Below are 13,746 nucleotides of genomic sequence, written 5' to 3'. Positions count from 1 at the left end.
TTGTGGGTTTGTGTAGGGTGTGCTTGGTGAATGCTTGTCTTGCTTGGTGTATTGGTTCGTGTGATCGAGTCTACCTAGGTAGGTATGAGGAAGTCTCAACAACACATCAGATGTCGAACACGTGCGTAAAATGGAATGGAGGTACGACAAAAGGTTTTCAAAAAGTCTAGTTTCTTTCTTTGCATAATTCCGCATTTGTAGTAAGACACATGAAAATGGAGTGTACCCTTGGGTTACTACTCTGAAGGCTAATCGTAACAAATACACATCAACCTAATATACGCCTTTGCATTCAACCTCGCATACCAAATACACATTCTTGAACAGCGTCGTCTAGAAATGCTCCTTCCAGAACTTGAAGTTGACCTCCTGGCACGCCGCCTGCTTACACGCCTTCTTGATGTCGCGCGCCGCAACGTTAGGGCCGCAGAAGTAGACACCAACCTCTGTGCGTAGCGTGCTTTCCAGACCGTTCATGTAGGTGCGGTCCAAGATACCATCGCGCATGCCGCAGAACAGACGCTGGAAGTCGGGACGACCGAAGTTGGTGCGGGACTTGAGTTCGGTGAGAGGATCCTTGTCGGTGCCCACGGAGTTGAGGACAATATTTTGCGCGGTGTTGACATCCATTTTCTGGGTAAGGTAGGTGTGGATGCGCAGGAATTGGTCGCCGTCCGCGCCGCCGAGGGACTGCGCTTCGAGTGATGAGAGCAGGGTCTGGAACCATTCGAAGGATGAGGTGTCTTTGCAGACCCAGATGAATTCGACACGGCGGAGACGCTTGGGGGGGTTGGGGCTGAGACGGAGGTGGTAGATGGACTTGAGAATTGAGGCCCAGGGTGTGACACCAATACCGGTTCCGATGAGGACCGCGACTTCGTTCTCGAAAACATCCTCTGCGGGGGCTCCGTAGGGTCCATCGATGCGGAGAGCGGGCATCTTTTGGCCGTGCTGAAGTGCTATCTCGTACATGCCCATGGGGTCGAGCTCGTCGTAGAGCTTGGATTGCGATTGACCGGCACCGAGAGCATCGGCGAGTGCGCGAGTGAAGTCACCAACTTGACGCACGTGAACCGAGATGTAGGGGTCGTTGGGGCAGGAAGTGATGGTAAATGGATGCCACTGGTGGTAGCTGACATCGGGGCAGTTCAAGAAAAGCCACTGTCCAGGCTTGTACTTCATGCTGGGCTTGGTGAATTGAATCTCAACGGCATCTACTTGGTATTAGCGCATTGCTTTAAAAGAGACGTTCATGTTATGCTTACCGTATGGGTGGCGAACAACCTTGACGATTTGTGTCTGGCGTCTGCAACGGATCTCACGGTAGAGACGATCGAAGAGGTAAAGACCACCGCCTACAAGCTCCCATCGCCATCCCTCGTAACCAATGCAGTGGGTCCAGAAGTTGTCGTGATCGAAGGGAGAGAAAGCTGGAGCAGTATCACGGACGAAGCAGCTGGTTGCGTGCGTGTACATGCCGAGCAGGAACGGGATGAACAGGTGATGCGTGTACCAGAACGTCTCGAATGATTGTTGGCGAATCCTGTGGTGCGCCGTGGTGTAGATTAGAAGCATGCACAGCAACATGATATGTCCTGTGATTCCACCAGCCTCGGCGTAATGGATTTGCAACGCGATTTGGGGTCGGACCTGCACACGTTCGACGTTGAAGAAGCTATCTTTGTTAGCAAAGTCAAGCTTGGTAAGATGTATATCAACTCACTTGACGTAATGCGCCGCTACGTGGAGGATAGTGAAGAATAGCATGGCGTAGGCGACTTGTCGATGGAACCATTGAGACTCATCAAGTGGCAGTACGCGCACCTTGGGACGGAGCCATCGGAGGATGTTTCTGCACATTGGCATGACGATGACCATGGTGTCCACTGACAGGACAAGACCTGCACCTCGAGATACCCATACTGAGTACTGGAGGGCGTTAAGCGGTGCTAAACGTGCGTCACCAGCTTGTTTCCACCTGGCTAAAGTTAGTGGTCGATCAACGATATGAGTAAGGGCTCCTTACCATCCTATACCGAAAAGGGCCCAATGGAATCCCCAGAAGAAGAGGTGAAAGAAGAGTTTTTGTGGCGTAAAGAGCCTGGAAAACGATGTGCCGCCGCCGCCCATGATGAGTATTCTTCCGCGGTAACCGGTTGTGTCGTCAACAAGTCCACCTCAGGCGTGCCGTTCAACGGTGATTATAGAAAAGATTAAAGAGTATACGCGTGGTATAAGCGAACCCAACCAGGAAATAAACGATCCAGTCGAAGTTCGACCCGGCCAGCCAGATACGAAGTGAAGAAAAGAATGTGGGTGTCCCGGGACGAGCGGAGTGATGTAGAGAGAGAGAGAGCGCGCGGATGGGGAGGAGGATCCAAGGCTGCCGGGAACCAAGGGTATTAGAATGTCAAGCCTTGGGAACAAGCCGAGTCAACGTGCGCAGATCAGGTGCAGATAGGCAAAGCCGTAAAACCTGGGTAGAGCGGCACGCTGTGCTGAAACCGACAGGGCCTGTTCGGTACGGATGTGGCTCAAACCGATGCCCCACGAAGGTGCCGTATACCAGGAGCCGTTAAGACGGATGACAGAGATTATGACTAGGGAGGGACGTGATGCAGAGGAAATCCGGTGGCGCCAAACCTGAATGGGCGCAAGGTCGGATTTTGAGGTATCGAAGTTGGGGGAGGGGTTTGCTGCTATGCGCGAGCGGCTAGTGTGTGAAGAGCGTCTCAGACTTGAAGCGCCAGGCACAGAACCATGTTTTCCTTGCAAATGCGGTCGTATGTTCGGAGCTCAAGATCTTCAGTTGCTCTTGGATAATGCGCAGTAGGAGTGCAGCGTATGCGGGTGAGTGGCGAGGCGATTGCCGTTTCGCTAGTGGGTTTGTTGGGGTTGGTGTTTGTGAGGCTGCGAAGCTTGCGAATCTCACGATCTACAACTGTCAAACTTCAGACGTGAGTGCGATCTGACAGATGGGCCTGAGCCGCGTGGTAGGGTTTCGGAAAGAATTTCCTGAGGGGTGCGATTGACCGTTGGCAGATGCGCTCCGATTCTTTTGATGGGGTTCACGACGGATAGGCGAGGCGTGCTGAAACGATGCACGTTGGAAGGCGGGTCGTAAAGGGATAGGAAAATCAGGATGGATATCTGAATGAATCGCTGAAAATGGTATTCGCTACGTTATGTCGTTAGGTGAGTGAGGGTAGATGCAGAGGCTGGTGATTGATGACTGCAGTCGCGGAGGGAAGCGACTTCTCGTTTGGGTGGCGGATCTGGTTCTAAACTACCGCCCCTTGCGCAGAACACACTGCATCGAAGTCGCCAAAAGACACATGGTAGGAGCCTGTTGTGGCTTTTGCGTTAGAACCGCCGAGGCTTGAATTCATCGCTGTTGAAGGCTCTCTGTGCTCGTGGTTGGTAGCACCAAATCTAACGGGCGAGCATTGGCGTGGCGCACACGGCCAATCAAGGCCTGTCTCGAAGCGCTCGAGGGACCCCCACAAAGTTTGAGCCCGCTACTGCGCTGTGCTGGCTGCATGTGTACAAGATCTCGCCTCTATTTTGGGACCGTCTCCATCGCACACGGCTCGACGGACGGCAGCATGCGAATTGCCGGCCTCGTGGATGGCCGACGATATGAAGAGAGTCTTGTTAGTCCCGCCTTAGACTGTGATATGAGAAGCGGTGTGCAGTGCGAAGAAAGCCGAGAGAAGTGGTTCTCGGCGATGTGATAGATGCTGAGTGATGGTGGAGGGCTAGATTCTGAGCTATCTTCAACTCCGACATCTGGATTACACTATCATAGATTTCCCTATTGGGAAGCAGCGTAAACAGATCCCATGGTCGCGCCTTCCTTTTGCTTGCCGTTGACCAAAGCACACCCGCAGAAAACAACATCAGGCCATTGTTCTGCCCACAACCACACATACGCTCTGATCGACAGCTTGTGAACCACGTTCAATTCTCCGACAGGAGCCCTGCCAAAAGCTTCACCAAGGGTGCGAACTGATACCGAACGAGTATCGTACCACTTTGTTTTGCGTCAACGTCTGCCATGCTTGCCAGACCCCACCGTGACGGCATTGACAGCCACGAGGGGCATCTGAAGTAAACTTCGTCGTATGATGTTGTTTGATGAGCGAGCCTGAGGAACCAGGAGCGAGCTTCGATATGATCTTCCATGCAGATGACTGATCATCATGCGCCGGGTTTGCGGTTGGAGAACCTGAGGCACAGAACAGAAACCGGGACTCAGGCATCCGTCGGGACGGATTATCTGAGTGCTGCCGTGCCGCACGTGCGATGGCGATATCTGCGGAGAATTACCTATTCGATCAGAGTGGCCGATTGTTCGCACTGCGCTGGTTTCATTGCTATCGTGTACGTCAGAGCGAGCGGTAACGCGAATCGGCTTGCGTAAAGGCGTTTTGCAAACTCTTCGTCCGCCACGATCAACGAAATAGCGGTATAGAATTGAACAATGACCTGAATAATGCCTCCGCCGAGAGACAGGCACAAAGTCTTAGACAATTGCTACAAACCACGTGAACGCGAAGATTCACGCCTAGCTCCGCCCACGCTACACTACCTTTGCCAAGCTAGCGAGCATCAGCCGTTCATAGGATTGATAGGATAGACTAAAATGGCGGCGCGATCCAGGATACTGGCACCGTGGCTGCAGAGAGGCTGGCGTCGCATGCAGCATCACAGCAGCCCAGCCAATCGCGCCGCACACACGCCCAATCGTCCACGAAGCGGGTCAAGCGGCTACGAGCGACCATCTCTCCCCCCAGCGCGCGCCGAGCCAGAAGACGAGTGCGACCAGGGTGCGCGATGCAAGGCCCTGGCGCATAAACTGTCTCTACAATTGCGGTCGACACCCGCTGTCGCTCCCCGATATACTGACACACCTCACGTCGCGAAGCTCAACGGCAACACCACGCTGCCTGAACACCTAACACGCCTGATACTCGCCTACGCCTCAGCCCACCATAACACCTACCCACTATACACTCCACTCACGCTGCTCCGTGCCTGATCTCCCCAGAAGCCTTACCGCATTCGCCACGACTGCGAACCGCCCATCCGCGACCAAGCCAGTGTCTATAACACAAAACCTCGCCCTGCCACACCCAAGCCCATCGATGCTCATCTGTCGCTGAGGGACTACTGGTAGTCGAAGGGACATTTCCACTTTCTTTTCTTCATCTTTTTTCTATTTTACCTTTACTTTCTCACCTATACGACCGCGGGCTCGGTTTATTGCTCGTATCCTTTCTTTATAATACCCGTATTTCGACAATGGGCAAGTTAATCAAGAACCACTGGGCGCGCCTCGTCATCCTCACGGCTGCTGCGTGTAAGTCTTACCCCACAGCGATCGACACCATCAACAACACCATACTAATTACAACTCCAGACCAAATAGGAGCTGCACTCGAATGCTTCTTCTGGCCCAAGATCTTCTGGGACTTCGCTACCAAGAACCTTGATGGCGCCGTAAAGCCCATCCCCGTATTGCAGGTCATCAACATGGTCCTCGGCTTCATCGGTCTGGCATGGGAATGGCCGTTGCCGCTGCTCGCTGGTACCGGACTGCACCGCTCGATTGAAGCGCGCTTGATCATCTACCCGCTCAGTGCGCTGTGTGCGCTGTTGATCTACCAAGGCACCAACTCGGGACTCTACTACATCATCGGCATGGGAGCGTACTTTTGGGCGTTTAGCGAAGGCGAGGTATGTACCATTCTGGTCGCATCAGAGTTCGCTTCTGTACTAACTGAACATCAGGTCGTCTGCCCTGAGCCATGGACTCTCCCCAAGCGTGGTTCTACAGCCCGTAAGATGACCGCATAGTCTGGCCCTTCCGTAGACAGCAACAACAATGCACCTCAACTTCGCTTCTCAACAAACCTATACCCCACCTCCGCCTTTCCATGTACAAATGTCCACGTAGACGACGTACCACTCCCATATCTCTGGCAGACCACCCACCATGATTTAGCGATTTCCTGGAACCGCGCACGAGCGGAAGCGTTCATACTCAGCATCAAAGACGAGCAGCATCATTCATCTCACGATACCAAACCCCCAACAAACGAGCAGTCGCGCATCCTATCCCAACCAGAACGCCCTAAACGATCTCATCCACTGTTCACGGCGTCATGCAGCGAATGTACGGGCGTTGGATTGTTTGCACTACTTATCTAACAAATATACAAACGAACAAAAATGAATCAAAAACAAAAACACATCATGACGCATATGCTCACTGCACATCTCAGTCCTTCCACTTATCGCTGTCCCCCAACGTTGCCATTCTCCAAGGATTCACCTTCTTACCATGTGCTCTGACTGCTGTGACATCTCTGACATGACGAAACCTGAGGCAACCCCCTCGTTTCAGCCCCATCCACCCCCCACAATTCCCTTCCCGTTTTGAGAAGCCGTTTGTATGCAGTGTGTGCCTTGGCCTAACGGGCTTCCTACAGCTTGCGCCTCAGTCAAGATTGTCAAGGAAATTGGCTAAGAGGCGGTGTCTTGGCTGGAGTGAAGGGAATGACATGCGTGGCGTACTTGCTAGGCTGGTAGTGACATGAGCGTTCTACAGCATTGACGACTTTGTGATGATAATATATGATAGATACGCCGATTGTACTTTAAAGCGTTGTGAATGCGCTATTAGTAGCATGCGTCAGGCTGCATCTATTTTTGTGAATGTCGCGGCTCGAGATTTGTGTTTGCGTGATGAGAGAGAAGAGTATTGAAGAAAGCACGTATTAAAGGCTCACTATGATGTTATCAATGTAGAAACGTGGAAAATTACAGCAATAGAATAGTCATATTTCTTTGCTTTGCAAGAGAGATCAAGGTCGTGACATCGTGTTCGTAAGGATATCCACACTCGCCGCCTCTACATGAACACCAACACCAACTGCAGCCTTAAGCCACAGTTTTCATCACCAGGAACAGCCAAACCCTATAGCACTCACTGCATCCTCCCAATCTCAAAACAAATACAATCACTACTCAATGTCATCCCGTCTACTGCCCCTCCGGCCCCTCAATCAAAATCTTAATCCCCTTCCCGCCCTTGACATCCGCAAACGCCTTCTCTGCCTCATCAAACTTGACCTTTCCTGTGATGAGCTCCTTGACACTGATCCTGCCGCCAGCAACGAGATCAATAGCAGTCTGGTAGTCGCCGGAGCCGTAGCGGAAAGAACCCTTGACGTTGAGCTCCTTGGTGCACATGGCCATGATGGGGAAGTTGATGTCGGGTTTGCCCATGCCGCCCTTTGTCAAGTATCAGTATGGTGAAGATATGGGGTATATGGTGGGTAATGAAGGGCATGATAACTTACCTGGACGTAGGTACCGCCCATTCTCAAAGCATGGATAGCAGTCTGAATACACGGCTCGGCACCACTCGCATCGATGATAACATCCGCACCCATACCGAGCTCACATTCTTTAATCAGGTTCTCGGCGTTCTCCTGCGCACTCACTCTTGCGCTCTTGAAGCTAGCGTTTGCCGCGTACTTGAGCGCAAAGTTGAGCCTCTCATCGTTGATATCGACTGTGACGATCTTTTTCGCGCCGTAGGCCTTCGCGACGGCGCAGCACAGCAGACCGACAGGCCCGGCACCAAACACGACAACAGAGTCGCCGGGCTTGATGGATGCTTGCCGCGTGATGTGTACGGCGACAGCAGTGGGCTCAATAAGCGCACCTTCCTCCATGCTCATATTTTCAGGCAATTTATAGCAGTAATCCTCCGGTAGAGTGTAATACCTCGCAAGCGTCCCATCATACGGCGGTGTAGCCGCAAACGCCATGTCAGGACAAAGATTGTACTTTCCATCTTTGCAGCGTACGCAGCGACGGCAGGGCACACCAGGTTCCATGGCGACTTCATCGCCCACTTTGAGGCTCTTCACTTTGTCGCCGACTTTGTGGACGATGCCTGCGGATTCGTGGCCGAGCACCATGGGCTTCTCGACGATGAAGTGTCCGATTCGTCCTTCGACCCAGTAGTGTACGTCTGAACCGCAGATGCCGGTCCATCGTGGGCGGACAAGGACATCGTATGGGGAGGGGAGTTCGGGGATGGGACGGTCTTCGTAGATGACTTCGTTTTTGGCTTTAAGGATGAAGGAGGGGTTCTGGGGTTGTGTTAGTTGTTTGTGGATATAGTTGAAGCGCAAAGATTATTCATGGTGGTGTTGTAAAGGTATCGCATCATGTTTGAAGGGGCATGGCGGGGCAGTCAAGCTATACCTTCTGGGTTGCTGTTTGTGTCGCCATCGTGATATATTGTGAGAATTGCAAGTTCAGTCGCAATAGTTATATGATCGATTATTTGGGAAGAGATAAGTAAGAACACGTCCTCAAAACTCACGCGCAGGTGAAATGCTAATGACGATAGAACGGTGGATCCTAGTAGCCTCGCGGCAAGCTATCCCGCCTGGGTTAGGAAATGCCCCTCCATTGCAGGCGGGAGTCTGGAAGCTGTCAAATTATCCGTAATAATTATCCGGCGCTTGCATCACTGTTCTTGGAAAGCTGGAGTGGGTATCTCGGCGTTGCTCCGAGGTCGCTATGGAGCGCCGCGGCTATGCGAATGACCAAACCAAATTGCGCATGTTCCGGTTCGTGGGACACCTTGCCGTTTCGCCTTAGTGTAAGCTCGCCGGGTCTTTTGAGAGGGTAATGTGCGGCAATCTTGGTGGAATATCTCAGCTGGCCTTTGAATTTTGCCTTTTCCAACATGACCACCAGCAAGTCACGAGTGCATCATCGTCTTGATCTTCGCTCGCCTCGGACGGGCCCCAGTCGTCGCGTCCTTTCTCTTCTCCTTCATCCATTACCTGTAGCCCAAGCTCGAGCATCCGGCGGCGAAAGTCCTTGATTTCAGGCAAGTAGGCGTCTCGGTATGGAAACTCGATTATCACTGTAGCATTGTCGTCTGAGGACAGCCAAAAGCCGATAGTATCCACCAACATGCGCGGGTGGTCTGGAGAATAGAGCGAATCTGCAGCAAGAATCAAGGGAAATTTGGCAGAAATGGGCGCGTCATCGCCAGTACTGTTGTCGTCTGGCAGTGGCTCACAGGAGGTGGGGTTTGTCCAGTCAAGCATTGCTGTGCGGACTGTCCCGCCATTGAGACTGACGGCCTCCCGATTCTGTTGCGCATTGTAGGCCAGGTTCGGGCAAATGCTGGGCAGATCTGTCAGAACAACGTCTGCGCCCAAGCCTGCCATCGCCAGTCCAACTAGGCCTGTACCCGATCCAAGCTCAAGAACTTGTATCCGATTTTGTGTGTCCGAAGAGACGAGATCGAAGGTTCTGAGGCGCTTAGCGAGCATATATGAAGCAGCCCAAGTCTTGAGGCCCAGGTCGTCGCCTGTCATGGCAGGCTCGTGAATCTTAAGCTCGAACGAGTCGGAAGAGGTGGGAATCTGGAAATTGCGCGACATGGTGCTCATGGCAGATCGTCCGGATCGCTCGCTGAGTCGGGCGCTGGTTTGGTCCCATATGCGCTCTTTGACCTCGTCGTCTTCAATCCATTGTAACCCGCTGCTTATGATGGTAGTGAGGTACCGTGTAACACCCTCCGGATTGACCTGAACTGCGGGCTCGTGCGCTTCTGCCACCGCCTTCCCATCACGATCTGTGTGACTTGTACTCTTGTGTTCCCACGAAGGCGGAGCGGTGGTGAGGAGTGCGAGGGCTTCGAGGAGGGCCTCAGCGGAGGGCTTGGTGTAAAGTTGCGGCAGGTCAAGGACTACAGATGAATTTAGCACCAAGACATGTAAATGCAAGGCGCAGGTGTATACCATCTAACATGGACATTTTGAAGCGACTATGGCGAATGCGCGGGAAAATTGTTGGTCGGTGGGGTGCAGTACTCACCAAGTCCAGCGTGGGCCCGAGCTAGCCATCGCGGGGCTAGGATGCAGGTACCACGAGCAGACATGTGTGATATTCCAACGCTGCCTATATGCCGGTCTCAAGCCTTCTTCAGAGTCGTCTTGAAGCCATAGTATGCTTGGTCCATGTCGAATTGGAACTCGCGTGACTGCTCGTCGCTGAGCTTCTCGGCGGCCCGCATTTGGTTCAGAGTAATCAGCCACTGCACAATCTTGCCTTTGTTCTCGAATTCGACATCTGTGACCTTGTTGACAGCCTGGATGATCTCAACAAGGAGAGGGTGTAGGGTGTCCTTCTCCACCAGCCCAATCTTGATGGCGTCGAGCAGAGTGATGAAGGTCTCGGTCGCGTTGACGACAAGCGTGGCGTCAGCAAAGTCGCCTGACTGAGCTGGTCGTGAAGGTCCCTGTTCGATGGTAGCCGGTATGCCAACGCGTAGTCGTTCGATAGCGCGCGGGCATTCCATCTGGAGTCGTGTTAGCCTAGTACTGGCGAAGCTCATGACTTGCTATGACATACATGCCATTCCTTTGCAAACTGGTCTAGATCACCGAATGCTCGCGCGACAGTCTCATTGGCAAGATTGGATTTGTACTGCTTCATCAAGCGGTTGCATGTCTCGGTGTAGTCGGCTTCGGCAATGGAGTCTTTCAGGTAGGCCTTTTCTATGGCGTCGAGCGTGATGATGATGCTGTATATTTCGGCAAGCGAGTCGTTCAAGTCGCGCTCGGCATTGGTCGTAGAGAGCTTGACTTCCTGGGTAAACAGTGAGGATGCGCATGCGGAGTGGGACTGAGGCGCGTCATACCTCATCAAGGTTGATGGTCGCCGAGAGATTGGAGCGCGGAATGTAAGGTGTCGGCGCGTAGGCCAGCTGCCTGCCGTAGGACATTATAGGTGATGAATCAGCTTTTCTCGTGCAAAGGCAAGCTCTGGTTGCGTGGTGCCCAGGTGGTGTTATCGATGCGCCGCAGCTCATCCATCGCGTGGGGAAGGCGCTAGGGATCCATTGCAGGGTCCTTAGCGCTGGAACTTTTTCGAGGCCCAAGTTTTTCAACCGCCAGCTGCACGCCCGGTCAACAACACCCTCTCGCCTACGAGGACACGCCAAATACCGCCGACATGCCCGTCTCCAAGGCGACCAAGAAGTTCCAGAAGGACAAGCTCGGCGACGTCATCAAGCGCCGCAAGGATGTCGCCAAAGTCAAGCAGCGGAAGCAGATGGACACCAAGAAGAAGGAGCGCAAGGCTAGGGACAATGCCAAAGCCGACGACCTAGAGGAGGAAGCGGCCAAGAAGCCCAAAACGAATGGCGCAAAGGACGACAACCTGGGCGAAATGTCCATGGACCAGTTCTTCCAAGGCGGTTTCCAGATCCCCGAGATGAGCAAGAAGAAGACCAAGCCCAAGACCGGCAAGCGCAAACGCACACCAGTCGCAGAGGATGCCTCGGAAGGCTCAGATGAGGACATGGAAGATGCGCCCGACGGCACCGACGAATCCGGCTCCGAAAGCGACTCTGGCGACGACGCAGACACACACAAGGCGCAGCTCGAAGGACTGGCGGAGAAGGACCCCGAGTTCTACAAGTACCTCAAGGAGAACGATGCCGAGCTACTGGACTTTGCCGAAGACGCCGACCTTGCAGAGATTGATGCTCTATCCGCCAGTGAAGACGAGGCCACACCGAGGAAGAAGCAGAAGGCCCAGAAAGCGCAAGAAAGCGCATTTGACGACGAGGAAGACTCGGGCAATGAGCTTGGCTTGAAGACAATCCAAAAATGGAAGGCTGCTATGGAGTCCAAACAGTCCCTGCGCGCCATGAAGGAAGTCGTTCTGGCCTTCCGCGCTGCATCACACATGAACGACTCGGAGGCTACTAAATCATACAAGTACTCCATAACCGACCCAGATGGTATGCCGATCAACTTCTACTACGATATCAAGACTAACAGCATGTAGTGTACCACCAAGTTCAAGTAACCACTCTTCACCTAGTACCAAAGGTCCTCCAACATCACTTGCCCGTCAAGGAGAGCGCTGGAGGCAGGATGTGAGTAATCACCCTACTTCTTCAGGATCCTCGCTAACAATCTCAGTCGCGTTGCTACCGACTCGAAGAAGTTCCGCACACTCACGCCCCTCCTCAAGTCGCATACCGTCTCCATACATCACCTCCTTGAGAACCTCTCCGATGCGAAGACGCTCCAGATGACACTAGATTCGCTCTCCCACATGCTTCCATACATTCTGTCCTTTAAGAAGGTCGTCCGTGAGGTTGTGCGCTCCGTCGCATCAGTCTGGGCCGATAGTGCCAACAATGACGGAACAAGAGTGTCAGCTTTCTTGGTTCTGCGACGACTGGTAGTCATTGCGGACCCAAGCATCCGCGAGGCTGTCTTGAAGCAGGTATACCAGGGTCTCGTCAAGAGCGCGAGGAATACCACAATCCACACTATTCAGGGTATCAACCTGATGAAGAACACCGCAGCCGAGCTCTGGGGCATCGATCCCACTGTTGGCTACACCACAGGCTTCGGCTTCATCCGCCAGCTCGCCATACATCTGCGCACAAGCATCACCAACAAGACAAAAGACTCGTACAAGACAGTCTACAACTGGCAGTACATCCACTCGCTAGACTTCTGGTCGCGAGTCATCTCAATGCACTGCGAGTCCCTCCGCGAAGCAGAGTCCGGCAAACCCTCACCACTCCGCCCCCTCATCTACCCCGTCGTCCAAGTCACGCTCGGAGCCATGCGCCTAATCCCAACATCGCAATACTTCCCCCTACGATTCCAACTCATCCGCTCGCTTCTGCGCATCGCCCAAGCAACATCCACCTACATCCCGCTCGCGCCCGCCCTCGTCGAGGTCCTCAACTCCGCCGAGATGAAGAAGCCCCCCAAGCCCAGCACCCTCAAAGCCCTCGACTTCAGCATCAGCATCCGCGCGACCAAAGCCTTCCTACGCACACGCATCTACCAAGACGGCGTCGGCGAGCAAGTCGCAGAACTCCTCTCCGAATTCTTCATCCTCTGGACGAAAAACATCGCGTTCCCTGAACTCGCCCTCCCGGTGATTGTCATGCTAAAGCGCTGGGTCAAAGCCATGACGAAGAAGAGCAGCGGAAATAAGAACACAAAGGTGTCCTCGCTCATCGCACTGCTCGTCCAGAAACTAGAGGCCAATTCCCGTTGGGTCGAAGAGAAGAGGAATAAGGTTGAGTTCGCACCGAACAACCGCGCCGGTGTGGAAGGCTTCCTCAAGGATGTAGAGTGGGATAAGAGTCCGCTGGGTGCCTATGTGGCGGGCCAGCGCAAGAGCAGAGAGCAGAAGGCGAAATTGCTCGAGGAGGCAAGAAAGACGGAGGATAGGAAGAGGAAGGAGGGTGAGAAGTATGAGAAGAGGGGTGGAGAGGAGTTTGCGGCTGATGATGATGATGAGGAAGAGGAAGAGGAGGTTGAGCTTGATGGATTGAGTGATGAGGATTTGGAGATGGAGGATGATGACGAGGAGAGTGATGATGAGTAGATGGTGGAATGTGGTTTCTATCGTTGTATTGTACTGGGTATATCTGGTGTTAGGTAGCGCAGATACGGATATGTGTATGTCTGCAGGAGAGATATACACGCCGTCTGTGATTGGGATACGGCCATGCAATGTAACGCGGCATGTTTCCCTAAACATCCTTCCTTGTTCTGTTCATGCGAGTGATGACGACTTCAATACAAAGATTAATTCGTTTCTCAGCGAGCTGATACGGCACTCTGGATGTCTACAGTGCTACGTTCTGTACTTTTACCAGGA

General features: G+C 53.2%; 5 protein-coding genes across 5 annotated transcripts; 2 read left to right on the top strand and 3 right to left on the bottom strand.

Annotated features, from left to right (window-relative positions):
• Positions 1–65: 65 nt before the first annotated feature.
• BKA58DRAFT_63130 (NADPH oxidase) lies at positions 66–2,246 on the bottom strand. The gene is made up of 4 exons (XM_046175649.1): positions 2,027–2,246; positions 1,724–1,978; positions 1,266–1,675; positions 66–1,214 (listed from the first exon to the last, which is right to left on the bottom strand). Exons 1-4 carry the CDS (start codon positions 2,128–2,130, stop codon positions 334–336), a joined length of 1,650 nt encoding a protein of 549 aa, XP_046020244.1. The 5' UTR covers positions 2,131–2,246; the 3' UTR covers positions 66–333.
• A 2,927-nt stretch (positions 2,247–5,173) lies between these two features.
• BKA58DRAFT_63058 (uncharacterized protein) lies at positions 5,174–6,013 on the top strand. The gene is made up of 3 exons (XM_046175648.1): positions 5,174–5,362; positions 5,423–5,739; positions 5,794–6,013. The coding sequence occupies exons 1-3, from the start codon at positions 5,305–5,307 to the stop codon at positions 5,857–5,859; spliced, it is 441 nt and encodes a 146-aa protein (XP_046020243.1). The 5' UTR covers positions 5,174–5,304; the 3' UTR covers positions 5,860–6,013.
• A 1,034-nt stretch (positions 6,014–7,047) lies between these two features.
• On the bottom strand, positions 7,048–9,858 carry BKA58DRAFT_444733 (uncharacterized protein; the record flags this gene model as incomplete). Its single annotated transcript, XM_046174094.1, has 4 exons — positions 7,048–7,299; positions 7,368–8,168; positions 8,793–9,790; positions 9,843–9,858. The coding sequence occupies 4 exons, from the start codon at positions 9,856–9,858 to the stop codon at positions 7,048–7,050; spliced, it is 2,067 nt and encodes a 688-aa protein (XP_046020242.1).
• A 157-nt stretch (positions 9,859–10,015) lies between these two features.
• BKA58DRAFT_325770 (vacuolar protein sorting-associated protein 28) lies at positions 10,016–10,828 on the bottom strand (the record flags this gene model as incomplete). Its single annotated transcript, XM_046168027.1, has 3 exons — positions 10,016–10,402; positions 10,456–10,692; positions 10,745–10,828. 3 exons carry the CDS (start codon positions 10,826–10,828, stop codon positions 10,016–10,018), a joined length of 708 nt encoding a protein of 235 aa, XP_046020241.1.
• A 171-nt stretch (positions 10,829–10,999) lies between these two features.
• Positions 11,000–13,718, top strand: BKA58DRAFT_394504 (nucleolar complex protein 2; the record flags this gene model as incomplete). Its single annotated transcript, XM_046171204.1, has 3 exons — positions 11,000–11,851; positions 11,899–11,989; positions 12,036–13,718. Coding segments are annotated over exons 1-3 (2,315 nt in total), but the record flags the coding sequence as incomplete, so codon positions are not given.
• Between the last annotated feature and the right edge of the window lie 28 nt (positions 13,719–13,746).

The sequence above is a fragment of the Alternaria rosae genome (assembly GCF_020736505.1).
Source record: "Alternaria rosae strain MPI-PUGE-AT-0040 chromosome Unknown BKA58scaffold_13, whole genome shotgun sequence".
NCBI classification, from domain to species: Eukaryota; Fungi; Ascomycota; class Dothideomycetes; order Pleosporales; family Pleosporaceae; genus Alternaria; species Alternaria rosae.
This window is presented reverse-complemented; position numbering and strand designations above follow the sequence as displayed.

Excerpts from the sequence above, each read along its gene's own strand:
- BKA58DRAFT_63130 (XM_046175649.1), bottom strand. The coding sequence starts at position 2,130 with ATGGGCGGCGGCGGCACATCGTTTTCCAGGCTCTTTACGCCACAAAAA. Across the intron at positions 1,979-2,026 it reads GCCCTTTTCGGTATAGGATG|GTGGAAACAAGCTGGTGACG; the intron begins GTAAGGAGCCCT and ends AACTTTAGCCAG. Across the intron at positions 1,676-1,723 it reads GTAGCGGCGCATTACGTCAA|CTTCTTCAACGTCGAACGTG; the intron begins GTGAGTTGATAT and ends TAACAAAGATAG.
- BKA58DRAFT_63058 (XM_046175648.1), top strand. The coding sequence starts at position 5,305 with ATGGGCAAGTTAATCAAGAACCACTGGGCGCGCCTCGTCATCCTCACG. Across the intron at positions 5,363-5,422 it reads CATCCTCACGGCTGCTGCGT|ACCAAATAGGAGCTGCACTC; the intron begins GTAAGTCTTACC and ends TTACAACTCCAG. Across the intron at positions 5,740-5,793 it reads GGGCGTTTAGCGAAGGCGAG|GTCGTCTGCCCTGAGCCATG; the intron begins GTATGTACCATT and ends ACTGAACATCAG.